We start from the raw sequence: 26601 nt of genomic DNA, 5'->3' as shown, positions 1-26601 counted from the left end.
AAGAGGGTTTTCAGCAAGCTGCAGAGCAAAGAAGTAGCCCCCACACACACCTGGGCAAAGAAGGTAAGGGGGTGGGGGGGTGGGAAGGCTGCCAGCTGCAGCCAGAGGAAGCAGATGGAGACACAACGTTAGGATTAGAGAAAAGCAGTGAGTGGGAGGCGCCGAGTGAGGGCTCAGGCATACGGAAAGGATGGGAATGAGGTGGAGAGAAAGGCAGAGAGTTTCTCTTTGCCAAGTGTGTACAAGCCTTGGGACTTTAAAAGCATTAGGATGCCAAGGTGCTGAGGAGTAAGGTAGTGCAAGGGCACAGCTATTCCGCTGTATAACATAGGCCGTGGGTACTTGGAAAAATTCCTTCAAGCATTAAAATTTTCTGAAGACCCCCTCTCTGAAGCTGCTCAGCAAGTACAATGCTTGCAGCTAACAACCCCTTTTGTATTCCTGTCAGTTGAGCCCACAGCTCAGAGCCATGGACAACTAAGTTGTTTGCTGGCTGCCTCTCAGTCATCTGGAGCAGCAAGCTCCCTGACAGAAGCTGCAGAGACATTGTTCTACCAGGTTCAAAGGAAAAACTGCTTGATTAAAGAAGAATCAGAGAATAGTAAGGGTTAGAAGGGACCTCTAGAGATCATCCAGTCCAAGCCGTCTGCTAAAGCAGGTTCACCTTGATCAGGTCACACAGAGACGTGTCCAGGTGGGTCTGGAAAGCCTAAAGAAGAGACTTCACAACCTCTCCAGGGCAGCCTGTTCCAGTGCCCTCTCACAGGAAAGAAAACAAACAATAAGCCAAGAAAAGCATGGATATTTAATCCCAGGCTTATATAACCCAGGTAGTGCAGTGGTCAGAATAGCTGTATGTGGGCCATTGTAGTCACCCACCACAATGACTACAGGTGCACAAGAGCTGCCAGGTCTGAGCAGAGCAGGAGTCTGTTTAATACAACAGTCATTGTGAGAGAGAGAGTCAGAGAGTGGCTGACTCCAGGTGCATCCAGAGATGAGGAAGAGCTGCAATGAGCTGGTCAGAAATGATGCCATCTGGCTGCCCTATTTTGTCTCCTCCTGCATCTCTTGGTCCAGGTTACTTTATTCCTGAAGAATGAGCTTTCAGATACCCTCCAAAACTCAATCATTAGAATGCATTGCCCATAGCAGTCAAACTATGGGACATGACGTGTCCAGAGAGCTGTGACTGGCCTTTACAACTTGAACTCTTGGGAATCAGATCACCAGCCCAGCCTGACTTGCAAACTGCAGGCTGACCATAGGGAACAGCCTCCATCCATGCAACTACCTCTCTAACCTGAAGCACTCATTGGTCACAATTGTCAGCTCCCCACTTACCCTGCAGCAGGGTCTCTTGGGGACTGACTTTTGAAAGCTGCAGCAAGAATGATGAAGGCATGAATTTCAGATTCGGTAAGATGGCTCAGATGAGACATCTGCCCAAATGTGCTGAAATCTTGCCATTTACACTTCCTGACCTCATTTACAGTTGGTGGGGGGAAACCCAGTGCAACTGGTGTGTCATATCTTGCACACTGCTATGTCACACCAGAGAAAGAGAAAACTTAAAAAAAAAATTCAATGCAACTGGCTGCAGGTGAAACAGAAAGTAACTGGCCCACATCAGAACAAGTGAGAGAGGGTGACTGATGCAGTTACCAGATCCACTTGAAGGGCATACACCAGAATTCAAGTCACCCAGTCTGAAGGAAAAGAAAGAGTAGGCTGCAAGAGCCCTTTGCCTCATTTAGTCAAGACAACAAGCAGTGCCCAGGAACTGGCTTGTTGAATTACAACCTTAGGACACTGTTTTTGGAAGCTGTTCAAGGTCCAAGGCTCTTCCACTCTTGCAAAGATCCTGAAGACAAAGAGGGAGGAGAAAGGGACTGTCTCAGAAGTAAAAAAAAAAAAAAAAAAAAAAAAAAAAAGAACACCATGTTGTAGGCTATTCAACCAATGCAAAGCACACAGCTTTTATTTATTCCACACCCTGTGGTAGAACACAATCAGCCTCAACTAACCTCTTTCCTGAGCTCTTCTGAAGGCACCACTCTGAGACACTCAAGGCCAGAAGAACTGAAAGCTTAAAAGAGAACAAGCTGATTGGTTTCCATACCACACACTCAAAACACTTTTCTATGGAACTAGGCTTTGAAGGTCAAACTGATGTGCAAAATTAGCAACAAAGGCCTCAAGCATCTATTGAAGTGTTAGTGACTCTCTCAACACTCTTGCTGTTTTCCCTCCTGTCTGTGTTGAATTTGGGAAGCATCAAGATTATTGAAAGAGTGCTACAGAGAGGACTGTAGTGGAAATCTGTGCTAGAGTGGAGTGAAAATCTGCAAGGAGTGGTCTGGCTAGCATGTGTGAAACACAGCCTGCAGCCATGCACAACGTGGAGATTAAAAAGCATCAAACGAATCCCAGAGCACTGAAGGAGGCACAGTTTGCATTTAGAAGTCCTGGTAACCCCACACCAAACTGATTTTGTGGTCATAAACTGCAAGTGCCAATAGCTTTAACTACAGCATTCTCGCAGCTGCTTACTTTCCCCCTCCTCCCCTCCAATATTTGCATGCTCCTGAAATTGCAGTATTCATATCTTAAAACCAGGAGAAAACAGTCCCTCTGCCATTTCTTCAGGGTCAGAACTGGAACACATGCACCCCTAGAGAACAGGTGAGGGTCCAGCTGTGTGCTGCAGCACCACTGCACCAACTGTGTCACTGGCACCAACAATGCCAATTGCTCTTCTTTGAATTTGGCATCCTTGGATAATTCTTGGTGGGTCTTGGCACTAGTCTCTTCTCCTTGTCACTTGCTTTGGAAGGCAAAGCTGCCTTCCCAGAGCACAGGGACCTTTCATCTGAGACTTCAGAAGTGTTTGCAGCACATGGTGATGTTTGCTGAGTAGCTCTCTTTTGCTAATATGTCAAGATGTAGCAACAGGCTTAAGAATGACCTCACCAAAGGAAAAGAGGTGCAACAAAAAAGTTAAGATACTAGGAACTCTAGTCCTGTCCTGCAGTGCTGATGATCCCAGTAAGCTTTTCTCAGTAATGGCCTGAAATCTGATGTCACCCGAGCTGGACTTTCACTTCCCTTTCTTTGCTTTTTTTTAAAGTTTTTTTTTTTTTTGTGAGTCATGCCTGCTCTACCACAAAGGGAAGTTATCCTGAAAAGCATCATTTTTGCAGAAAGAAATTCTTCTTCCTGTGCACTTCAAGATACTGATACAATGAAAAGAAGCAGCATGTGATGCGTGACTAAAAAGTATTTTTCAAAAGGCCTAGATTGTCAAATTCTTCTTAGATTTTCCAACAAAATAAACCAAACTCTATGCCTCTAGCTGAATTTTAACTGAAATAAGCAAAAGCACAGTCAAAAATATGAATATAAACCAATTTTAATTTTCCTCTAGATAGTTATATCAAAGAAATAATACTCATGTCCAAGTACTGTACAGACAATATCTTCCTTATAAACTCTTTAGTTTAAAACACATGTACAAAATTGCACATTGCTGTTTGCAAAAAATCATAAATACCTTTTTGCATGTAAACAATTCCAGCACAAGGATCAATGTTATACATTCCAAAATGTCTTTAAACATCTGTTCAGAAACAAAGGAAAACACAAACCCCACTGTGATCTCCATAAAGGTCCTAGTGTTACAAATCAATCATTAACAGATTTCTAACTGATGTACTACACACGAGGATACATAAATGAGCACAAGGCAAGTCGCCTTTTAGTCCTAAGTACTTAAGACAGAGCCTTAGAATACAATTCTTCTGCCATTTAAACCCATGGTGTCCATCTCACAATATTTAGCGGTAACAGCATTGAGTTAATTTTTCCAAGATTGCCAATAGCAGTATGCCTTACTTTGAACTCTTACACAAGTCGGCTACCACTGAACAGCTGGAAATGGAAAATTGTTGTAAACACAGTTATCACCGTTATATATTCAGTAAGTTACAGTATTCTTCTAAACACACCACTAAATTAAGAAAATGTTTTACATTTAATCAAGTGCAAGATGCTAATTAATATCGTCCACTTTGTCTCAGAAATAAGTATTTTAACACTACATAGTTTGTAAAAATAACATAAAAAATTACAATGGACATAATCCTCAGTTTTATATTGTTAAGCCCTGTAGCTTCTGTTTAGGTGCTTAAAAATCTCTCCATGTCAGAAAAAAAGCTCTCAGAAGTGTCCTTGATAAACGTCTCCTGACCAAATCCAGCAAATAAGTAGCTACTGAATTTTGTTTCACTGTTAATACGTCTGTCTGTGTGCAATGTCCTTGCCATCATCTGTTCAAAGAGTTCCCAATAACAACCAGGGTTAAAAAAAAAAAAAAAACGAAGCATTTCTGTATTCATAAAAAGGGGATTTTTGTTTGATTGATTGATTTTGGTTGGTTGGTTTGGGTTTTTTAATCTATTAAAATATTGTAATTTAAAAAAATTCTTCCTAAAGCTGAGATTTTGAAAGGGTTTCTCAGAGGCTTCCTCTGTGCCAGCTAATTTAATATGGCAGAATAAGAAGGTACACATAAATCCAACTCACAAGAACCCAGGAAAGGATGTAGGCAGGTAACCACCCACACAACTAGTTGCACATAAGCTGCTGGAAGAGCGAAGACAAATCTGAACTGCTCTGTCTCCACCTTTCGTTTTGAACAGCTATCCCAAATGAGAGTTTCAGCGTCATGCCCGAAGGCCTGGGAAGAACCAGTTTGGATTCAAGAGCTGTAGGAAGTGGCAGTTGGCTCACACTTCTCCTTTTGGGCTGAAAGAGAGCTTGGGGATACTGGTGGCTACCCCGCAGGGAGGGCCTGCTTCTCATTTTCAAGAGATCCCTCTGGTCCATTGATCAGCACGTGGCACGACTGCAGTCTCAGTGAGGACCATGGGACTCCTGTGACCCAAGCAACAGTCTCCCAGTCCATGATATTGCAATGCCTGTGTTACTGTAGGGCATTAAGTGTTTTCTGTGTGATGGAAATTTACCAAAGAAATAGGCACCACAAACCACTGGGTGCTTTCAAAGCTTGGTCCTATTGTCCCAGAGCTCACTCTCTTTTAGCTGATGGGACTTAGCTGCTCTCTTCCACTGATGCAAAGACATATTGCTAAAAGAATGGTGGATCTCATCTTTCCCACCCTGCACCTATCTGTAGCTGCTCCTTTCTCAGGGGGTCTATTTTGGGTGCCACAATGTCAGCTATCATGAACACCACAAGGTGAGGGCACATGTGTGGCCCATAAACCTCTGAAAGATTTTCAGTCAAGGCAGAAACTGCAGGAGGAACAAGCCAGCCTTAGATGAGCCACTCCAGGAAAGGGAAAATACCCTGGAAGAATGTCCTGTAACTCCACAGGTGGAAAGCCACAGAAAGCTGAAGAGATATTTCAATGATGAGACTGACTCAGCCATATAGATCCAGATGCCTTTCCTGGTAAAACTCTGCATAGGGAGCCTAAGGATTACCTTCAGACATAATAAAATAGATGTACTCTAACAGGTTAACTTGTGTTTTAAGGCCCACAAGGCTCAGAGTCTTTCAGAGCAGGACAGGACTGATAATACCCTCTCTTTAAGTAGTTTTCCCTTCTTTAGATCTTAAGAAGACAGTAGACCCATTCAGAATTAAAAAGAGTGGGAGTGGTATGAATCAGTGACCAAATTTAAGTGGGTAAGAGGCCTATGCAGACTTGCTCATGTTTTCTATTTGAAAGCCAAGAATTGCACAATACTATATTGCAACACTCACTCCTCTCCCTTGTTCCCTACAAAGCAGTGAAGTGCAATCAAAGCAGCACTTTGTTGTGTGCAAGCGTTTACACTGATGTCTCACATATCAGAACTGCACCAAGTGTCTTAGCAGTTAACAAACACCCCACTCTACAACAAAGCAAAACAATTCTCCAAGACTTGCTGGTGTTGGGTCTTTTGTTCTGAGTTTGGGGTTGTTTTGGTTTTCGTTTGTGTTTTTTTCTTGGGGTGGGAGAGCAAGGAGGAAGAGGAGGAGGAAGAGGAAAAAAATAACGAAGTCTGAGTATCTAATCTGTTCCATATGGAGGAATGCTCAAGGGGCTCACAAGAACTTGTTTTGCTACATGTTGAGCAACACCACATGGGAAAGCCTTGAAATTACAGCAAATGCTTGAAGGCAGGGTGTAGCTGCCTTGCGGAGCTCATCCTTCACAGGCCGCTTTTTATTAGAGAGCGGCCTTTGCATCACCAGTCAGCATTCGGACCTGGACTTCACTCGATGACATTTCAGTACGGTGGTTGCCATGGCTTTAAATAAATAAGGGTAAGTGTGAAATTACCAGTCATCAAGCCAAATAGGGAGGGGCAGTTTCCAAAGAACATAAATTTAGAAGACACTTAAAGCAGTAATAACAGAACAAAGTAAGCCAAAAAGCATTCTGAAGAGTGATCTTAATTCCCAACCATCTAAACATACAATAAATATTACCATTACATTTTCTGTCAGAAATAAATTGTATTTCTTTCTTCGGATCCTTGTTTTTTCTTACTGTTGCTGATTCCTCCAGCTACCATCTCCAACTATTACCATGGTGAAAAGAATAAAAAAGCAGACTTCATTACACACCCGTGGCCTGCTGGAAAAGTGGCATCATGCCACAAAGACACAATGTGCCCATAAAGAAACATCACAAGGATTTAAACCATTTTAGGAACTGGCACAAAAATGGTTTGGTCTGGTGATGACAATTTGGCAGCGTTTTAGGAATCCCTGTTATGAAGGTGCCATCTTGCAGACTGTAAATAGAACAGGTGTCCTAGCTACTTATGACCTACTTATAACTTAGATGACATATTATACATTACAAGATTATTTAACTCTCTAGTAGCCAGTATTTTCCCACTGTTTCTATCACTCTTACATGAAGGACTTTAAAGACAGAATGGAAAATATCTGGAAAGAACAAGAGCTCAACCTCTGACTCTGTTCATTAAAAAGGAGCAGTCTGAAACCAGTATCTTCTGTTGGCATGTTTCTCTGGCAGTTAATGGGGAAAAAGAAGGAGAGTATCCTAAACATGCTCTCTGAAACAGTCTCTTAACTTTACTCTATGCCTCCATGTTGCTTGTGTCCTGCATTACAAGAAAATCTGGAGATTTATGACAGAGGTGTGAGAAAGGTCCTCAGGCTGAACATACTATCCTTCAAAAGGCTCAGCATGAACCAGAAAACTATCTGTATAAGCCTTGATCTGTATAAGTCACTGATCGTAACTAAACAGTCTCAAGTGATACTTCAAGGTACTTAACAGAAAGGTTTTCAAATTTATTTCAAGAAATTTCAAGAGGAAAACAAGACTTTATCTAGAAAAGTAACCGAACTTGCAAAACCAAAACAAAGGCTACAACCAGAGATTTTTTTTTTTTCTGGAATGGGATTACCTCTAGTGACACAGTTCTCCAGACTGTGTGGACCATATTTAGGTGGTTTATAATTCCAGCCTGAAGTAGTTACTAACTAATAAGTAACACCAGTAGTAAATTTTATTAGTAGTGTGCTAAATATCAGAATCTAGCAGTTTAGTAGTGCACAGTGAACTGGTCATATCTATTATCTCCATGTGTTAGCATGGCTTCACAGTCAGCTGGCACTCCAAAGCATTCCTGCAGATACGGTAGTTCCTCCAGAAAAGCCATTTAGCCAGCACACATACTCCTTAAACTATTGCAGATCGTATTTTTTACTAGTATTAGAAATTCAGAGCAATGCTCAGTTTAGAGCTAGGCAGGTTATGGATACAGACATTTGGACAACAGATTAAAAAAAAAAAAAAAAGAAAACGTGGCATATAGGTAATTGTTTTAACATTATTTTTAACTACCTTCACTTTGCAGAAAACTACTACATAGGAACTGCAGGACTTCAGATAACATTAAGGCTAAAAGGGACTTTAAAACAAATGACCTTTTTGTGTTAATTTAGCACTGCAGGATTTGATGATCCTCCAGTCTGACTCAAAAGCTTAAAAAAAACCTCACCTTAAAATCACACAGAGAATTGCAGCTTCATTGTCTTCTGGGACAACTCAACAACATGACAAAGAATAGGAAGATGCCCCATTGTGTACCACTGCAGCTAAAAAAATAACAATTCCTCCATTTGGCCATGCCCTTCTCTACACATGCTGGTGTCTGTGCACAACACCTTGGCACGTGTTTGTGAATAGCTGTGAATTTCACAAGACATTCTTCAAAAAAGTTGGATTTGCTTTTCCTGTATCAGAGGCTGGTGCTGAGTTGAAAGGACACCAGACAATGCAGAACTCCAGCACAAGAAATGACATCTACTGCAGGCAAAAGACTAGGATTTTACATCAGTGACAGACTTTTGCCAAGACTACCCAACACAAAGCTGCATTTCAAAACACAGAGCTGATGTGAAGATACCAGTCCTAGACTGGTTTCCTTCCTCTCCCTGCCACTGTCTCCTCAGCAGGACCCTGTAAAGACATCTAGAGCATGGCATTCTGGTTGACCTACATGGAGTGGACTGTTTCAACATCGAAGCAGAGATCCGGTTTGTGTTACATTGAAACAGAAAGTAAATCTGCTATGCAATGGCTTAGGAAAACTGCTTCCAGACTGAAGCAAGCAGCAAGGATCCACACCTGTAGAAGGTCAACAGGATGGAGCCTTGGAAAGCTGCCCTTGTTATGAATTAGGTGTACAGTTTTCTGGACTCTCTTAGCAACACACAGACAACAGCAAGTTCTCCACTCTGCACTCACTGTTGCCGTGTTTTTCAGAAACCTACATTTAGTTTGTCACAAATGACAATTGTGTGCAGAAGTTTCCTGTGTCATGCCTATGGGTTACTAGCAGCCATTGTGAAGAGGTAAGATTCACAGCATAACCAGCTGCAAAACACTCCATAGGCAGGACAAAAAGAGATCTTTGAAACACAGGTCTGGAGTAACAGAGAATTAGTAAGGCGTGTTGTCTCCCATAATGTACCATAATGATCTAAGTCTCCACACATTCAGATTTAATCCATCAACACTCTCACAGTAAAGTTTCACCCTGTGCAGCAAGATTAATAAGTTTATAAGAAACCTTAGATAAGGCAGTTTGTTACAGGAAAATTTATCATACCTCATCAGGTAGAGTAAATCCTGATGTAGCCCCACACCAAGTGACTGTGGCATCAGAATCATAGAATCATTTTGATTGAAGTTGGACTTTTAAGATCATTGAGTCCAACCACTAACCTAACACTGCCAACCCATCACTAAACAGGATTATTATGCACTGTCAAAGCTTTCTGTTCAAGGCTTTTCCTGCCAATATAGGTGTTGACAAATGTTAAAAAAAGTGAATTCCTAACATTTGACTGTACACCTCTGCTAGAAGACACACAGACACTGCACACATTACTGATCAGCTGAAGCAACCAAAGAATGTCAAAACAGCCTAGGAATTCTTCAACACTCATTCTCACAGCAAAACTACAAAAAAAAAACCAACTTGGAGAATGGAAGTGGTTTTGTACAAATCAAGTATGTACAGAGATATGTAGTACACCACTTTGTCTACTTGCTGAAGATAGAAACTTAAAGAATCAAGGAAAGGGCAAAATTATCCAGCAGTAATTACAGCAACACGTGAGAATAAATGAAAAGCTCATCGCTTTTTCACTTTTTAACGTAAACTCCAGAGGCAGAAGGACATATAAAATGCAACGAAGAAACATGTTACAAGTGGATGGTTTGGTGGGTTTTTTTCCTTGCATATTAATTTCAGATACAGAAAAATTTTCTCTAAGAAGCTACTAGATGCAAATAGCCAAGACTCAGGTAATGCAGCTAAGTCGCTATTTTCAGCATGACTAGTAATTGAGACACAGCATGCATCTGGACTTCACACACAACCAAACAACGCTATATGGTATTCTGAAATTATCATTGAGCTATGTAACTGATCAGAAATTAGTCGCCAAATAAAATTTCCACTTTAACAGCTGCAAACTGCAGAATGCCTCAGGACTTAATGTTAGGAGATCGTTCCTTTGTCAAAGGTGAGACACAGTCAATCAGGTATTTTAACAACAAAAAAAAAACCCAACCCAAAGGATACCTCATGGCTCTTCCTCCAGTAATGACATAAATATGAAGCAAGACAATGGAGAACTATAGTAGGGCCACCCTTTCACCTTGAATGGTACATGAGAGTCAATAGAGATTTATGACATGCAGTGAAGAGTCCAAATCCTTTCAGGTATCTACCTCTTGCACAACCATCAAAAGCTGATGACAAAAACCAACACCAGAATCACCCCTCCCAAACATGTACAATTCTCAAGGCATAGAAAGTACTTGTGTTTTGGGAATTGTTCTCTAAGCATGCTCAATCTGGAGGCAAGGTGAAAATTGTTAAGAACCACTTGGACCTGTCTGGAAACCTTGTGATACTGACATTTCACTACTCGTTCCACATTGGGGAGCAAATCAATCAACTTTTCTAGTAATGACGTAATTTGAATCAGTCATACATAGCACAGGTCTTTCCCTGCAGTCACAGCAAGCAGGGGCAGATCTGAGGCAAACTCCTCCCTCTGCTCAAGGAAGAAGCAGACAAGACTTCCCTCACCACAAACACTTATCCTCCTCCTCTCCAAGACAGAAAAGATCTGATAACCATTCAAATAAATGAAAGTAATTTATGAATCAAACTATTTTGCTATAGCACCTAAATAGGAAGGCACTTCATATCTAGATCAAGACATCAGTTCAAAGCACATTAAAAGTCTGCCCATGAGCAGCAAGCGAGATGTGCACATGAGGAACCATCCACTAGCCAAAACAGACATAGGAAAGGACTGCACCACCTCCAGAGAAGAGATTATACCTAGGGCAAGGAAACAGAGAGGGGCGCTTATTTGTCATGGGTTTGCACCTGGAATGCAAAACCAGTTAAGAATGGCAGGAGGGTAGCCTGCAAATCAAGTCACTTAGTGAGAACCTTTGTAAGGATTAGCAAATAGTATGCAAAAATACAACAGAACACAGTACAGTTTTGAAGGATGAAGAAAAATGCTAAAAAGCAGTGAGGTTCCACTAAACATAAGCTGATTTTTTTTTTTTCCCCTTCACAGAGACATCTACACAGCCAACTCACCTGCAGTTACTCAAAAGGTGCTACATTGATTCAAATTGTATGAACAGTCTGGAATTTTTTTACCCAGTATCTACCGCCCAGCACCTCCCAGTGACCCAGGTTTTGGGGAAAAAAATCAAAATCTAAAAGAAACAGAGAGGAAAAATGGTGTAACACACTGAAGGCAAAAGGCAGGTCAAAATAAAGAAGCCCCGCTTAAATATTTAGGAACACTACAGGGATAAAAGTGAGAGTACTGATATGCTTTAGAAGACAGTAACAATCAAGTTTGATGGCTGCAGCAGTTAAGCACTTGCAGTCCTGAGTTCAGTTTAAATTGTTTAAGTGCTTAGGCTACCCACTCCTCTCTCTGCTGTAGGTGCAGCAACTTCCAGTAGAATCAATTGGGAAATAAAAATAAACCCACCTCACATTCTCAGATTTTGGTCATGTCAGTGTTAGATTCCATGTCTTAGGCTAAATATCAGATAAAATAAGGCTTTTATGGAGATAACTTGTCACTCTGCAGGAAACAGATTTCTTTCAAACTCTACTAGCAGAGCAGTAGCCTGTGGCAGAGCTGGAGCTGCCAGCCTCTCTGATAACCTCTCATCATTCATCAGGGAAACAGAGTTGGCCTGTCAGCACTTCCAACACCTAACAGAAGTCGGCTAGAACATACAGCAAGCTATCAAAGAAGTTAACACATGAGACCTTTGAGAGGTTGGACCCAGGACTGCTCTCACAGAAAGTTCAAATGGCAGAAAGGTAATGTAGGGTGGTTTCCAGCTTTAAGATTACCATGCTGAAAAGGGTGAGCTCTTTATAGCCGTGACAGGTTACAGCCCAGTGTAGCCCTGCCCTTGGCTGAGAAACTACAATGATCTTCTGTGTCTAATGGATCTCTCAGTCCTCCTTGGACACTGGTAATTCATTCTGACCAGAAATGATACAACAAGAATAACTATGACACAGCTGCATTTATCGCTGTCCTGTGTTCTAGCACAAGACCTTTACCTAGCCCTATAAATTTCTCCAGGATTTCTTAAAAAAAGACCTACCTCACCACACATGCAGTAAAGCTAAGCATCTCCCATTGATGTACCAACCAGGCAGAATTACCTCTCTTGCTAGGGAAAGCATGTTAAGGGGAGTGGGGGGGAGGGGAGGCAGTCTTTATCTCCAGTCTTGCAGCATCTTTGCAGACAGGTGATGCCTGCAACATAGTTTTTCAGGCAGTTATTACATAACATGCTACAGTGCTACAGAACATATACACTCCAGTTCAGAATGCCTTTAAACCTATGTTAAGATAAAAATATTTTTTAAAAAAATCTATTCATTAGTATTTCTAATAGCAGAAGGCAATCATTTCAACCAGCGAAAAAGGCTCTGGTGACATGAGCAAAGTTATACAATGACTAATATGGCTTCTATCTAATTTGCATATGCATTAAGAAAAGAAATATCCTCCAAGCATCACAGCTACAATAACATAATTACTGCGCACCATCATTTCATTTCACACGTGTACCAGGAATGACTACGCACTAGAAGAAAAAGCTTACACACTTGACTGCTTCAGCTCAACTTTTCTGAACAGATAGCACTCACGTATCCCCGAGTAAAAGCAAGAAAAACTGTGAGCCTATCCCATTCTTCTTGAACTTTAAAGCATCACGCGTAGCCTCCTAAAGAAGTAAGAGAAGTTTAATAGCTCCTGAGTGGGTTCAACAGATCTGAGCAATGGCTTATACACATAAAGATGTCTATGCCCCCTTGGCTCCTCATACAGTTGGTCCCCCGTTTTGATAACAGCTGGCACAGACATATATTATCCCCAGGTAAGTTTTGCCTCTGAATTCAAGCAGAGTTTTTAGCACAGTTTCAAAGGGGAGATTGGGCCTGCTCTGCAGCTGGATCTGTTCAGGAGAAGCCCTGCCTGCCTCCAGCAGCAGGTCCAGCCCACAGCCCTGCACCGAAGGTCTCATGGTGGGATGACCACCACATCACACTCCGACAGACCATTCCCACATTCCCTGCACCACAGGGCTCAACAGCACTTCGGTAGCGGCTATGCTCAAAACATACAGGTGCAGCAGAAGCAGGGCAGGCAGCAGTATGGAGCAAGGGACCTAAAGCTATCAAAAACCTATTGAGGATTATGTCTAAACAGAGGAAAGAGTTCCTTTGCTCCTCTCTTCCACGAGTAAAATCATGACAAAGAAATCACATCAATTTTTCCCAACCAGGAAAACATTTCACGTTCTAGCACTGACTCTTTCTGTCTCTAGAGTACTGCAGAAAGTTTCTTTAGGACAAAGCAGACCAAGAAGCAACATACATGGATTTCTACCAAAAAATAAATCTACTTCTCCATAATATTTCTGAAATTTATTAAAATGGAATACAATGGAATTACCACCTTTACAGCTAGCCCACCCCAAATCTGAGCCCTTTTCTGTATAGCACTGAATTACTACTATACTACCCAAAGAGCAAACACTACTGGAATGTACACAGTGAAGGAAAAAAGTAAAGCTCTTCTTGCCAAAGTAGCCATTTTCAGTACTAATTATCTAGAAAAATAAGGTCTAGGCAACGTTCAAAAGTGTTCAAGTTTAAATAAATAACTATCAATGCCCCAAGTCTGCATTGGCACAAGAAATATGGAGCATACAGTTTAAAAAAGTATTTCCATATGACTGAGTCAGCAATGCATTTTATCCTCCTTAAGATTTACAAGAAAAATCATTTCCCTCCAGGGTTCAATTTTAAAACTGAAGCTGTGTTAGTGCAAGAGCACCCACACGGTTGTCTTAATTCTCAATGGCAAATTAAAGCTCTAGAGAAAGACAGTATTTTTAAAAAAAAAGTTCTTTATCGATACCAAGAAAATATACATAGCCATATTATGTTTTTAAGTGTATATATATATATATATATGTACACATGCACAAGTTTTCAAAAGCATATGATTCTGGCTTTTTTTAAAAAGTTTGAAAAGCTTATCCATTGGTATACAGTTCAGTAAGGTGTATTAGGAAACACACTTTTTATATCCCCCATGAAAAATTGAATCTCTCTGTAAACAGGAATTTCCTTAATTTCCAAAAACTGTACAGACCTCAAGTACTTCACTGGAAAAAAGACGCAGACAGAACCAAAACCAACCACTTGCCCCAAAACCACGCTCGGAGAGCCCTCGCCCCTGAGTGCAACATCGACACGCCCGGCTGCTGCGGCCTCCTTCTCCGGGCGCAAATAAATAATAATAATATTAATTAATCATCAGAAGAGTAACAGCAGTAGATGGGCGTCGGGCAGGCGCCTCACTCCGCGGTACCCCGGTGGGGGCCGGGGCCGGGTGGCGGCGGGTTCTCCTCAGCAGGCGCTCGTCTCCGGTGCAGTAGCCGCCTCCGGGGCCGCCTCCCGCGGCGGGGCGGCGGCGGGCGGCGGGTGCCCGGAGGCGTTGATGTGGCAGCCGGAGGAGAGGTGGCTTCGGACGCGGCCCTGCAGCTGTGTGACCTGCGCGCGGAGCAGGTTGGCGGTAGCGGCCAACTCCGCGTTCTGCCCCTTGAGCGCCTTCACCTTCTCCTCCAGTCGGGCGATGCGCTCCAGCTTCCGCCGGCGGCACTTGGAGGCGGCGATGCGGTTTCGCAGCCGCTTGCGCTCCGCCTTCAGGCGCTCCTGGCTCTCCGCGTCCAGCGGCGACAGTGACGGCGGCGTCGGAGCGCTACTACCGCCCTCCCCGCCGACCGACGGCGGCACCTCGGGCACCGTTTGCGGCTCTTCCAGGGACCGCGCCGGCGCCATCCGACCGCTCCCCAGACCGGCGGCCCCGAAGGCCAGGCCCGGCGGTGGTGGCGGAGGAGGGGCGGCAGCGGGGTACGCGCTGCCCGAGGGGCTCAGCGGTCCCGCGGGGTTGAAGCCGGTCAAGTTGGTGTAGACGGCCGGCGGGTCGGCGGCGGCGGGGGCTCCCGGCGGCCCCGGGCGGGCGGCGCAGCAGGGTCCCGGCGTGGAGAGCGGAGGCGGCGGCCCCGCCAGGAGCTGATTTTGCTTGTGCAGGTCGGCCAAGGCCTTAACGAAACCGTCGGCGAAACCCTCCTGCTCCTGCGTCACCGGCTGCCGGTAGAGAAACGGCCCCGCCGCCGGCGCCCCGCCGCTTCCTGCCCCGGGCGCCGCCGGCCCCGGGCTGCCGGTCCCCAACCCCGCGCCACCCTGGATCAACAGCTGCTCCAGGTCGGCGGCCGGCGGCAGTTTCAGCAGCGGCAGGTCCGCGGCCGAGCCCAGCGTGGCCTCCGGGCCGCCGCGGGCCGCCGCCGTCGCCCCGCCGCCACCCGTCGGCTCCGCGGAGCCGGCGGGCGGCGGCGGGGCGGCGGCGGGCGGCGGCGGCGGCGGTAGCAAGCGCAGAGCCGCCGCGCTGCCGCGGGCGCCGGCGGGTGGGCGAAGAGCGAAGGGCCCCGGCAGCGGAACAGGGGCGGCGGCCGCCAGGTCCCTCTTCTTCCCGGCGCCCAGCAGCAGCTTCTGCCCGGCCGCCGCCGTTGTATCGGCTCCATGTCCGCCGGCGGTGCCGAAACCTGGCAATGGCACGAAGTCGGGTAGCAGCTCCAGTCCTTCCTCGGAGTAAAACGGCGCCTCCATCTTCACGGCAGATCGCCCGCTGCGCCCGCCGCTCATCCTGCCGCCCTCGCCGGCCGGCGGCGGCGCCGGCGGTACCTCCAGTGCAGTGCGGTTCGGCGTGGGGCGGGACGGGCTCTGCGCCTGCTGCGCGGGGCCGGCAGCCCTCGGCTGGCAGCGGGGACTGTGGCACCTCCCGGCGCCGTCGGCCCCACGCCACGCCCCGGGACCGCCGACTGCCCGCCCCCCAGCTGCCGCCGGCGTCGCTGGTGGTCCCCTCGCTCCTTTCCCCGCTCGCTGGGCTTGCGTGAAGCGTCTTGCCGCCGCAGACGCAATGCTGCCCCCTGATGAGGTGTCCGCAGCGAACCCGCGTTGCTGTCCCCCCACCTGGTGCGGGAGAGGAGGCGCGGCCGGGGCCTTCTGCCGGGATGAGGAGTTTCCCGTGGCATCACCCGGGGATGTTCCAGCCACGGCACAAGTCCTGCAAGAGGAAACCCAGCAAAACCCACGCGCGGCGGCTGCTGAGGGCAGGCAATGGACAGACGCATGTTAGCGGAGGTGTCGAGGGCTAATGCCTCCTGACATCACAGGCCTGAATGCCTGATGGGAAAACGCATGGACAACATCAGGAAATGTGCCATCCCATCGAAGCAAAATCTGCTCGCAAGAACAGGATAGATCTGACATAGTATTTCTTCCAAGCAAAAATTTTATAGCTGCAACATCTGAGGTCAAATTGCTTCTCATCCAGGCTTTTAAAATTCTCTTCTACTGGGGATACTAATGTCCTGACAGAACTGAAGCTCACTTTTATGTTGTCATGCTGACTGAGGTCCTCAGTGGATCTTCCACATGTTTATTCATTCTCCCCACCCATGGTGCAATCCACCAGCATCCCCTCACCTGGGTGTCACCCTTCTGCAATCCACTCATGCTTTCTTCCCAGATATTTTGTCCCTACACATCAAGACCAAATGCCTCACCTCCCAGGATCTAGTGATGCTGATCTCTGCTATAGGCCTCACATTGTCCCTCCATGGTGCCTAGGCTCATGCCAAAACCAGGAGTGTGAGAGGAGGCACAAATGCTAGTGGTAAGTCAGGGAGGACTTTGCCACTTGAGACATGCTACTTCAAATCCATGTGAGAACCAGAGTTTAAGTGCACTACCTAAGACCTTGATGACCTGGACTCACCTGTCCTGGAGCCCTGCAACTACACACCCTCTCCATAGGGCAGGAGCTCCATTTCAACTCAGCCCAAGGCCTTCAGTCCCTGCCCAGCTATGTTGCAGGTGTTCCTCTCTTCAGCCCTATCTCCTGGGTGGACCTTGGACCTGTGTTTCCAGTTCCATCCTGGCACCGTCTTCCTGCTGCTCCTGCCTGGACTGCCTGGGTGGACCTCGTACCTGGTTCATCACCTCACCTCATCTGGGTGTGCCAGTGGGTCCAACCACCAGTGCCTGCTCTGCTCGCCCTGCTCAGGTGCTGCAGGACTCTGCCCAGGCTAGTGAGGGCCCCCACTTTGGCTCTGGCCACGGGGCAGCCCCACTCTGCCTGCACCCTGAAGCTGTAGCAGGATTGCTGCCCAGAAAAATAGCATCAGCAGGACTCCATCTAGAAGAAAGCCATCAGACAAAAGCCAGAAAAAGTAGCATTTACGTGGATAGGAGTAAGCACCTCTTTCTTGGTGAGGAAGGTGGTGCTAGAAAGAGCTTGGTTTTGATTCCTTGTCTCTTGGCTGACCTAGCAGCAGAGGGGTAGAGCTAACAGTGCTCAGCCAAAACACCAAGTACTGAAAACACCCAATGTGAGTGGCTTTGTGGGAAGTATCGCTGTGGCTGCTTGCTGTACAGGCTTATCCTGTTGTATTCCTGGACAGTGAGCAAATGGCAGTAACTGATACCTTCTCCATGGCCAGGCAAGGAGGGTCTGTCTAGGCAGAGAAGCTGCAGCCTTCAAGCTGAAGTCACTACAGCTCCTCTTTTTTTCCATACAAAGAGCAGAGATGGAAAGTGGACTGAGGAGAAAATAAGGTCCTAGGTGGGGACAAGGAAAAAACTGTGGAGGTTAACTTGACTCTGGTGTCACTGTGAGAGAAATGCTAGATGTGGTGTGATACATGGCAATACTAAAGGTTCCTGTCAGGACGATAAGACCTGTTTATCAGTTACATAGAGTGGCTTCACCTTGCTGATCTGCTGCAGAGTTGGAAGGTGAAAATGCAGAAGCTGCTTGTAATATGCTTACTTGTAACAACAGATTAATTTATTTAGATTGAAACCCAGTATTTGCTGATATACCTGCAAGCCAGGTTTCAGTGAGCGAAACAGAGTTGCTCCACACGCAACCGTGTGTCACGGCAATGTGGCATCTTTCTTGTTCCTTTCCTTGCTTTTTTTTTCTGCTTTTTTTTTTTTCCCTCATGTTTTCGGAGGGATGCCCGGAAATCCCCCGGGGCTCAAAGAGCCAACTTCCTCGACCGTGACGGCTGCATCGTGCCTGCCTGCCGGGCAGGGCACTCCCCCGGCATCGCCCGGGCAGGAGAGTCCCCTCACCGGATCTCACTCTCCGCAGGCCCGACCGCAGTTCCCGCCGGCCTCCGCAGCCCAGGGCTGCTGTGTCTGGGCTCGGCCGCGCGGGAGCTGCCCGGCGGCCGCGGGGGCCCTTGCCGTGCCATGCCGTGCCGTTGCCGGGAGCAGGCGGCGGTTGGGCGCCGCAGCTGCCGCTGCCGCTGCCCAGATGTGGCGCCGGGCGGGGGGCGCGGGGGGTATAGCCACAGCCGTGAGGAAGAGGGCGGAGCGAGGGGAAACCTCGTCTCGTGCTCCGAGGCGACGGCTCCATTGGAGGGCCTGCCGGCCGGGCTCCGCCCCCGCGCGCGGACTCGCCAATGGGCGAGGGCACTGCGCGCCATTACCGCGAGAGCTCCGCTGAAGCTGGCGCCGCCATCTTGGAGTTGGGAGAGGCCGCGTCCCGTTCTGTCCCTCTCGCAGGGTCACTGGTGGGGGGGGGGAGGGGGAAGATGGGCGCCTGGCAGTGAATTAACGGCGCCCGCAAGCTCGTCTGCCTGACGCGGGGCCGCGGCGGGCGCGGGGACGGAAGGATGGTGCAGTCCTGTTCCGCCTACCGCTGCCGGAACCGATACGACAAAGAGAAGCCCATCTCCTTCCACAAGTGAGCGCGGGCGGCGGGGGCGGGGCCGGGGCCGGGCTGCCCTGCTCCGAGGGCGGGGCCGGGGCCGCAGCGCGGGTGCCCGCCCGCCCGCCTGGCGGGGTCGCGTGGTGGTGCCGGTGGTGGGGAGAGGGGAGTCATGTGCTGCGGGGGGGCGGCGGCGTCCCGCAGGTGTTGCGGGGCACCCCAGCGGGCACCCCTCGGCACCCCGCCTCGGCACAGCGTGCAGGTTCTTGCCTTCTGCGGGAAAAGGGGGAGCCCTCACCTTGAGATCTCAGGGTGCGGAGACCTGGCTCCCCGCCGGCCCGTGTGCACGGTCTGGGTTGTCAGGTTTGACGGCGAAGAGGAGCCCATCAGCGGCGCCGCCGGCAGCGCTCAGCTGTGACTCGGCCGCCCATCAAAAGGCTGAAAGTACCTTCTTACTTACAGGTTCCCGCTGACAAGGCCCGATCTTTGCAAGAAATGGGAAGCTGCCGTTAAAAGGAAAAACTTCAAGCCCACCAAGTACAGTAGCATTTGTTCAGAACACTTTACTCCCGATTGCTTTAAAAGGGAATGCAACAACAAGCTTCTGAAAGAAAATGCTGTACCTACGATATTTTGTTATACTGAACCTAGTGAAAAGGTAAACCCAATGCGCTTGTAGTTTAAGATACTGGATTCCATGTGTGTTGCTTGCATTAGCCTAACAGGGCATGATGCATCAAGGTGGCAGGGAGAAGATGCAGATAATAAGGGATATGAGCGGAGCATGTGCACCTGAAGGCACACAGAGGATTGTGGTGGCTGAAACACATCCAACGGCACTGACAAGAGCAGAGATGTAGATTGTCTGAGGCTTTGAAACAGGTAGAGCATTGCTTGTACAGATGTCCAGTAGCTCTGATCTGCTCTTGTGTGTATATGCAGAAGCTTGGGTGGGGTAACTTTGCTTAAAACCTGGTGCTGAATTAAATGGAATGACAGCAAAGTAGGAGAGTATTGTCCTGTAATTAAGTTGTTCAACTGTATTTGTGGCATATTTTGAGTTTTAGAGAGTCTTCAATGATAGTAGCAAATGGTGCTGTGCTTTCCCATGCTGACTGGTGGCAATTGCGAACACTGAAGGGAAGGTGGACCTTTGTTCTGAAACCTAACTGTCTTCTCTAAAATGCTCTGTCCTCTGGCTTCACTGAGTTTGTAAGATGCAAACCCAAAGGCAGAACAGTAGCAGCATCTGCTAGCTGCCTGTGCTGAAACCATCTCTGTCTTGCTTTAGCAGTACTTGCTGTTCATAGACCAGTCTGGTCCTTGACTTCTGTCCCTGAACTTACAATGAACTTATCTCCTCTGAGATGTATTATTCTCATCACTGTGCTGCTAAAGCAGCTTACCATGACATATAGCTCTGCCATGTATCCTTCCTTCCTGATGTAATAACTGCAAGACAGCAATGGAAAATAATCTTAATTCCTATAAAGGAGATAAAATATTAGCTATCTTACCCCTGTGCTGTAGAGAGTCTGGCAAAGGAGAGAACGGATACAGGAAATCTAGGGAGTCTAGGATTGTAATGGGATGAAGCACACAGGGGAAAACTGGGACTTTGGCTTGTTTGATTTTTTGTGTTATATACAATTGTCGCATTAAAAGGGGACAGAGTGGTTTGTCAGAAAATAAACCCCCTTGCGTTCTAACCCTCCTCACCAAGGTGGGAGCTTGGGTGTGGCTAGGTTTAAATTCTGAGTGATGCCCAATTTGCCACAATCAGTCCAGGCGTGTTCACCTCCTGTGAAGTGTCGTGACTGGATTCACTGATAATGGACTGCATCTTCAATCCAGTCGCGCTCATGAACTAGCATGGCCACACTCCAGTGTTTCGTTGTGTTCAGTGAGAAACTGTGACACTGGCTAGTTAAACAGTGCAGTTTTATTCATGCAGCAGATACACAGTTTCTTATGGGTTGCTGGTGATAGTGAACTGTCTGCAGAAGAAAACATGCAAAAATAGATATGTGAAAAATAGAGTGTGCAAAGTTACAAAGTACAGCCTGGCTATAAAAAGTTAGAGTCATTCTCTCTAGAGATTTCTAAGTTTCCTGCAGAAGTACTTAGTTTAAGTCTCACCCAAGATGTCCCAAGGTGGGGAGGAAGAGATCCTCAGTCCATCAGCTGATCCTGGGAGTCAGAGACAGTTTTTAAGGGAGCTTCCCTGACTTGTTCGTGCTGGTGTCTTCTCCCCAGTACCCTGCATTTCTTTAACCCTATTATACCTTTTTTCGAGGTGGAGTTTGAGTGGCCTTAGTCATAAATACAGATTAATAAATTACTATTGGTGTAATATTCTCTCTCCTTGCATTTAAAAGTATAGCTTAAAAACAATTCAGGGTGCAAACTCAAGAAGGAGCGGTTGTACCTTGGAGATGGTAGCCTTTGAGGTGGGGGTGTTTTTTAGTATTAAAATGACATTAAAATGATCAAAGTTTGCACTAGGACAGCGTTTTGTCAAGATTTGACATTGGCTCAGGGTACCAAAAGTACTGCTTATCAGCTCTAGGGGACCATCTCGTTCCCATGTATTGTCACAGAGTCTGACCACAGAGCCTCTATTCTGTTCCACACTCCATGGTATTTGCAGGGAATTGCTGTATTGTGGATTCCTCACATAGCAGCAGCTGTATTCACCCTGTAAGCCTTCTTGATTTTATACCTTTCCTTAATTGGTGAAAAATGCTGATTTTTGTACCTTTCCTTAATTGATGAACAACACTGATTTTTCAGTGTAGGTTTTAATACAGGTTTTGATTTCTAGGCCACTTAAGTAATAATGCCACAACAATGAGGCATTTGGTGCAGAAATAAAAAAGTTAATGTGTTTGAAAAATGACAGATGGCTAATAACAGAGAAAAGGATGTTAAGCAGAAGGTGTTTAAGGAAAGATAGATGATTTCCAGGTACATATGTCTGTGTTAAGTGTTTTGTTTGATGCTGCTTCCTTGCTGCCTGTATGACACACATTTTTTTTTCACATGTAAAATAGTTGCAGAATTTTTTATAATCCAAAGGCTGAATGACTGTATAGGAGGATCTGCAAAAGTGTGACTGGTGCAGTGGGGTTCATGGGGACCTGTGTTCCCCACTTTTTTGTCATGCCTAGGTCTATAAAACCACAGACAGATGCCTTTTAACTATGGAGAGGGATTTGGTGCTAGTCCCATTTATCTCACAACATTTTGAAATCAACTGCCATACATCTTCAAGAATTAACACAGAAACAAAGGGTAGTAGTTTCCTAGTTGAATCTATGCAAATTCTTCAATACAGCTTTTAGTCTTGTGTGTTATGTCATTTGAAGTATCCTCTTTTTCTGTAATAGTTATGTTCTGAGAGACCCATTTATTGGCTGTATGAAGTAATTAGAACTCAATGATGTGTCAGTGATACTGATGATCTGTTGTCTGTGATACATCTGTTGTGTGACAATGGTAGTGTCATAGAGGCAGTGTGTGCTAGGTAGGCTGCAAATAGAAGTCTCTGTGTAAATTCATCTGTCCAGCAACGACCTGATTTTGCTTGTACTTCCACCAAGGGTGCATTTCTCTTTGCCTTCTAGCACCTTTTTTGTGGAGAAGTTTGATAGCTGATGGGGTCAAACTAGCAGTGATTTCTTATAATTGAGAAATAAGAGTGGTAGTTGGTTGAGCAGTAATATTTGAGTGCATATGAAACTTCCCTTCAACCAACTGTAAAAGTACCTTCTCAATTACTATTTGTTGAATGGTGTAGTTTGTATGAGGAGGACATCTATATTACTTCCCTCCCCCAATATCAATTGTTATCTTGTGATTTGTCAAGTCAAGGAAGTTAATGACATGACCTTCAGATCCGATGAGCATGATATTTAGAGGATGAGGATTTTCAGCTTCTGTCACAGTCAACATTATCTCTGTCCTGCCTTTATGTGCAGTAATAATATCAACAGTAGGTTGAGTAGTTAGGAAGTTGACTCAGTGCTTCTTTCACTGAGAATGTCTTAGGCTTCGTTTTTGACAGGCAATGTGTGAGCCATCTTGTTTAAACAGGGCTTTTTAAAATCGTGTGCACAGAAGCATTCCTGAATTATGCTGTGTTCCTTTGGGGCAGAAAGGATCTGACTCTCTGCCCTCGTCTGTACTCAAATGGTGAGTGATCCATGTTGCCCTGAACTGTGGTAGTAGACCTGTCCAGAGCAGTATGATAAAGAACGTAGTTTCATGTGGAGTTGAGACAGTTTATACTCTGCTGCTGCCAAAAGGGGGAAACATGCTTCTCCCTTTGCCATGCCAGCTGTGCGTTCCTGTTTCTCACGCTTTCCACACCCCAGCGCAAGTGTGGAGGGTCACACTGTGTGTCGCTTTGCTTTGGCTCTTACAATGAACTGAAAATTTCTGCAGTGATGATGGGAAAGCAAATAGCTTTCTGCCATCTTAGCAACTTCCTAAGTTTGAGCAAAGAATGAATAGCAGGGCAGAGAGGGCTGTGTTAGCTGTTGAAGAGCTGGTGATTTTGGCTCATCATACCTCTTGAAACCAAACCCTTGTGCTGCAGCCTGAAACCCGTGACACAGTCCTTTCCAGACACAGTCCTTGCTGTGTCTGCCTCTCTGCTCTGCTGGTTTATTGGCCTCATTGGTGGATCACACTTCTACCACAGCAGAAGTCTATCCACTTTTACTGTATTTTTGATTGAAGCAGGTGATAGGCTCAAAGTATATAATGGTAAGATGCAGCATAAGGAAGGAGGGATAAACAGAAATGGGATGGCATTGATGAGTTACTAAGTCAGATGAACCCTGTTTGATGCAACTGCAGCCTGCACTCTCACCTTTTAGCCAGTACTGGATAGGTACTTGCACCTAAGCCTTCAAGCAAAATACATGCTATATTCCTCAGTTTTTCATTTATTTGAGACATCAAGGACTTGAGTTTCAAAGAGCCTTGGAAAGGAAGCTGCTTAGATATCTCCAGTTGAGAAGCCATCAAAACAGTCTTGGAACTCTTTGTCAATTTTGCAAATGTAGGGTTTGAAATTATTTTTATTAATTTCAATCCTGGTTGCTTCTTTTATTCTAGTGCTGTAGTAACAGAGTTGTCTTGTAAAGAATGTTAAGCATGAAAATGTACTTCTTTTGTTGTTGCTGTTTTTAGCCTGAAGAGTTTGCAGAACAGCTAGAAGATCCACTACTACCGCCACCTCTGCCACCCCCACCACCACCGCCACCAGCAGCTCCAGCACTACCGTCATCTCCATCAACTCCATCTTTTCATTTGTCTCAAATAGATGCCAGATTTGTAGATCCAAGTATTGGATTATTGATGCCTCCGCTCCAGACCCCCAGCAATCTTGCTGTTTTCTGTGATCACAACTACACTGTAGAGGATACAGTTCATCAGCGAAAAAGAATTCAGCAGTTGGAGGAACAAGTTGAAAAGCTACGGAAGAAGCTCAAGACAGCACAACAGCGATGCCGGCGTCAGGAAAGGCAAATTGAAAAACTGAGAGAGATTGTTCAGTTTCAGAAAGAAAAAGACATATTGTCAGGAAAAGGCTATGTGATTCTGCCCAATGACTATTTTGAGGTTGTAGAAGTACCTGCCTAGAAGTCATGAACATCAGTTTTCACTTTGCTAGGCCAAGAAATTTAGTCTAAAAACTAAATGCTCTCTAATTCTGTGTGTAAGACTCTCCAGAATTCTAAAACAGTAAATAAGCAGTCACACAAATGAGATCACACTTTTTTCTTCATTAACATTTCAGTTTGGTACATTTTAATATATTGAAAATGCAAGCATCTCAGAATTAGAATATGCATTTAGTTTACAAAATCTGAATTACTTTACAGAAGGAAAGGATGCAAGGTTGAATCTGTTTCAAATATGTCTGTTGGTTTTTGGTTTTGTATTTTTTACAATAGCTGTTATATGCTTACAGGGATTGGAGAACTGAATCTGGCCAAGAGTGAAGCTGAGATTGCTATACACTTAGTGCAAAGCTTTGTCCAGGCATTCAGTGTTGGCTTTGGTGATCCAAAGGATGTAGTTTTCACTGGTTTCAGGAGCACTATTAGGCCACTTAAGAACACCTGCAAGTGCTGCAGAAAGAAAGTGGAAGATGAGAGACACATTTCAGCCAGGGAAAACTTCCAACCTCAGTTTGCTATTCCTTCAAAGCACTGCAAAAAGCCTAATTTCTGGATCTCTCTGGTGAGGTATGTACATGCACCTCTTCTTTTGCAGTAACCTTTTGCCAGATGTGTGTTGTGACAGAGATGAGAACTCATTGGCATGGCTGACAAGGCTTTTGTTTCAGGGGGACTTAAAAACACTCCCGAAGTGCAGTGCTGCGCTGAACATACTGATATTGGACTCTTGTCAAGATCAAGAAGGCAGTGTACTTTTTAGGGTGACTACTTTTCAAAAATACTGTGATAATATACAGTCCCCAGTATGTTGGAGTATAATAGCATGAACACTGCAAGGGGAATAGTGGTGTCCTTGGCTTTGAAGTTATTGGTCTTAACTCATACTTGAACCATGTGTAGCTTCAGGGGACAAGGAAGGTTTTTCTCTCCTTCCTTCTCTCCTTCCTTCTCTCCTTCCTTCTCTCCTTCCTTCTCTCCTTCCTTCTCTCCTTCCTTCTCTCCTTCCTTCTCTCCTTCCTTCTCTCCTTCCTTCTCTCCTTCTTTCTTTATTTTTGCTTCTCAAAAGGTACCCACCAAAGGGCAGTTACAGAATTAGACTTCAGGAGTTGTGTGGTGCTAGACTGGTTTTTAATATCTCAAATGCTGCTGACTCTCCTTCAGTCTTACTAACACCATTTCTAAAACTGAGTTTAGCATGACAAAGTAGTGCAGCAGTTTGCACTTACTGTGTAATACTTTGTCTAGTCAACAGACTCATTCAAAATCAGAGAAAATGGCATCTACCCTACTGTAGCCTTCACAGCTGTAGTTCCTTATTAGACATGAGGAAAATTACTTTTTCAGTTCATGTCAAACTCGTGTGTAGTGTAGATATTAATCAAGCCCTGTGATGATGGCTTTAAAAGCTTCCTTTGATGTGCTGTTAGCATGACATTTTGAAATGTTTCAAACCAGTCTTGATATTTCTGACCTCACTCATGCTGTGTGTCTGCTTTCCTTACCATTTTGTATACTGAAGATGAAAAAAACCTGCTGATGCATCCTTTTGTGTACATTTATTATACCTGATGAAAAATAAAAAGCAAATGGTATGTTAGATTTTTAACTGCCATCTCTCCTCATTTCCCAGGACTTTGCCAAAACTAGCATGATGTTTTGTTTTGTTTTCCCTGAGGTAGTTTCCTGGTTTAGATGCTGAGTTTTTCTCACAGTATTCCCGACTCTTGTTGCTATTATGCTTTACACTTAAAATAAACTTGAAACTGCTTGAATTCAAAAAGTGACAAGCAAAAGACCTTTAAACAACTGTTCCTATGCTGCTGGTATGTGTGGCTGGATAGCAGATTGTTTCTGTTCTCTGAAAAATATGCTCTCTTCCTGCTCTCTGGGAATTTGAATTTCAGTACCACACCTGGGGTGCTCCTGCCCTCACCTTCTTTCCCCCAACAGTTGGTTGTGTGCTCCCATTGACACCCTTCTTAATTT

The 26601-nt window shown here is 45.5% G+C and overlaps 3 protein-coding genes across 4 annotated transcripts in view; 2 read left to right on the top strand and 1 right to left on the bottom strand.

Annotated features, from left to right (window-relative positions):
• The window catches only part of RNF170 (ring finger protein 170), a 43706-nt gene extending 37675 nt beyond the window's left edge, over positions 1 to 6031 (top strand). The window contains exon 8 of the mRNA XM_062017506.1: positions 4701 to 6031. Within this exon, the coding sequence (XP_061873490.1) occupies positions 4701 to 4772 (72 nt within the window). The 3' untranslated portion in view covers positions 4773 to 6031. The remainder of the gene's footprint in view (positions 1 to 4700) is intronic.
• Positions 6032 to 12858: 6827 nt separating this feature from the next.
• On the bottom strand, positions 12859 to 15846 carry LOC133628878 (transcription factor JunD-like). Its single transcript, XM_062018816.1, has one exon. It carries the CDS (start codon positions 15844 to 15846, stop codon positions 14551 to 14553), a length of 1296 nt encoding a protein of 431 aa, XP_061874800.1. The 3' UTR covers positions 12859 to 14550.
• A 2961-nt stretch (positions 15847 to 18807) lies between these two features.
• Positions 18808 to 26212, top strand: THAP1 (THAP domain containing 1). Of its 2 annotated transcripts, XR_009820836.1 has the most exons (4): positions 18808 to 18958; positions 19385 to 19580; positions 24122 to 25182; positions 25284 to 26212. XR_009820836.1 is itself a non-coding variant. In XM_062017994.1 (3 exons), the coding sequence occupies exons 1-3, from the start codon at positions 18888 to 18890 to the stop codon at positions 24572 to 24574; spliced, it is 720 nt and encodes a 239-aa protein (XP_061873978.1). In that variant the 5' UTR covers positions 18808 to 18887; the 3' UTR covers positions 24575 to 26212. The 2 variants fall into 2 exon arrangements, 1 of the variants encoding a protein (XP_061873978.1); XM_062017994.1 differs by having other exon boundaries at positions 24122 to 26212.
• The last annotated feature ends 389 nt before the right edge of the window (positions 26213 to 26601 follow it).

This window comes from Colius striatus, chromosome Z (genome assembly GCF_028858725.1).
Source record: "Colius striatus isolate bColStr4 chromosome Z, bColStr4.1.hap1, whole genome shotgun sequence".
Lineage (NCBI taxonomy): Eukaryota > Metazoa > Chordata > Aves > Coliiformes > Coliidae > Colius > Colius striatus.
This window is presented reverse-complemented; position numbering and strand designations above follow the sequence as displayed.

What these genes read in the sequence shown, in the direction of transcription:
- LOC133628878 (XM_062018816.1), bottom strand. Translation starts at nt 15,846, where the DNA reads ATGAGCGGCGGGCGCAGCGGGCGATCTGCCGTGAAGATGGAGGCGCCG.
- THAP1 (XM_062017994.1), top strand. Translation starts at nt 18,888, where the DNA reads ATGGTGCAGTCCTGTTCCGCCTACCGCTGCCGGAACCGATACGACAAA. An exon ending in AAGCCCATCTCCTTCCACAA is followed by an intron (nt 18,959 to 19,384) that starts GTGAGCGCGGGC and finishes TCTTACTTACAG; the next exon opens with GTTCCCGCTGACAAGGCCCG. An exon ending in ATACTGAACCTAGTGAAAAG is followed by an intron (nt 19,581 to 24,121) that starts GTAAACCCAATG and finishes TGCTGTTTTTAG; the next exon opens with CCTGAAGAGTTTGCAGAACA.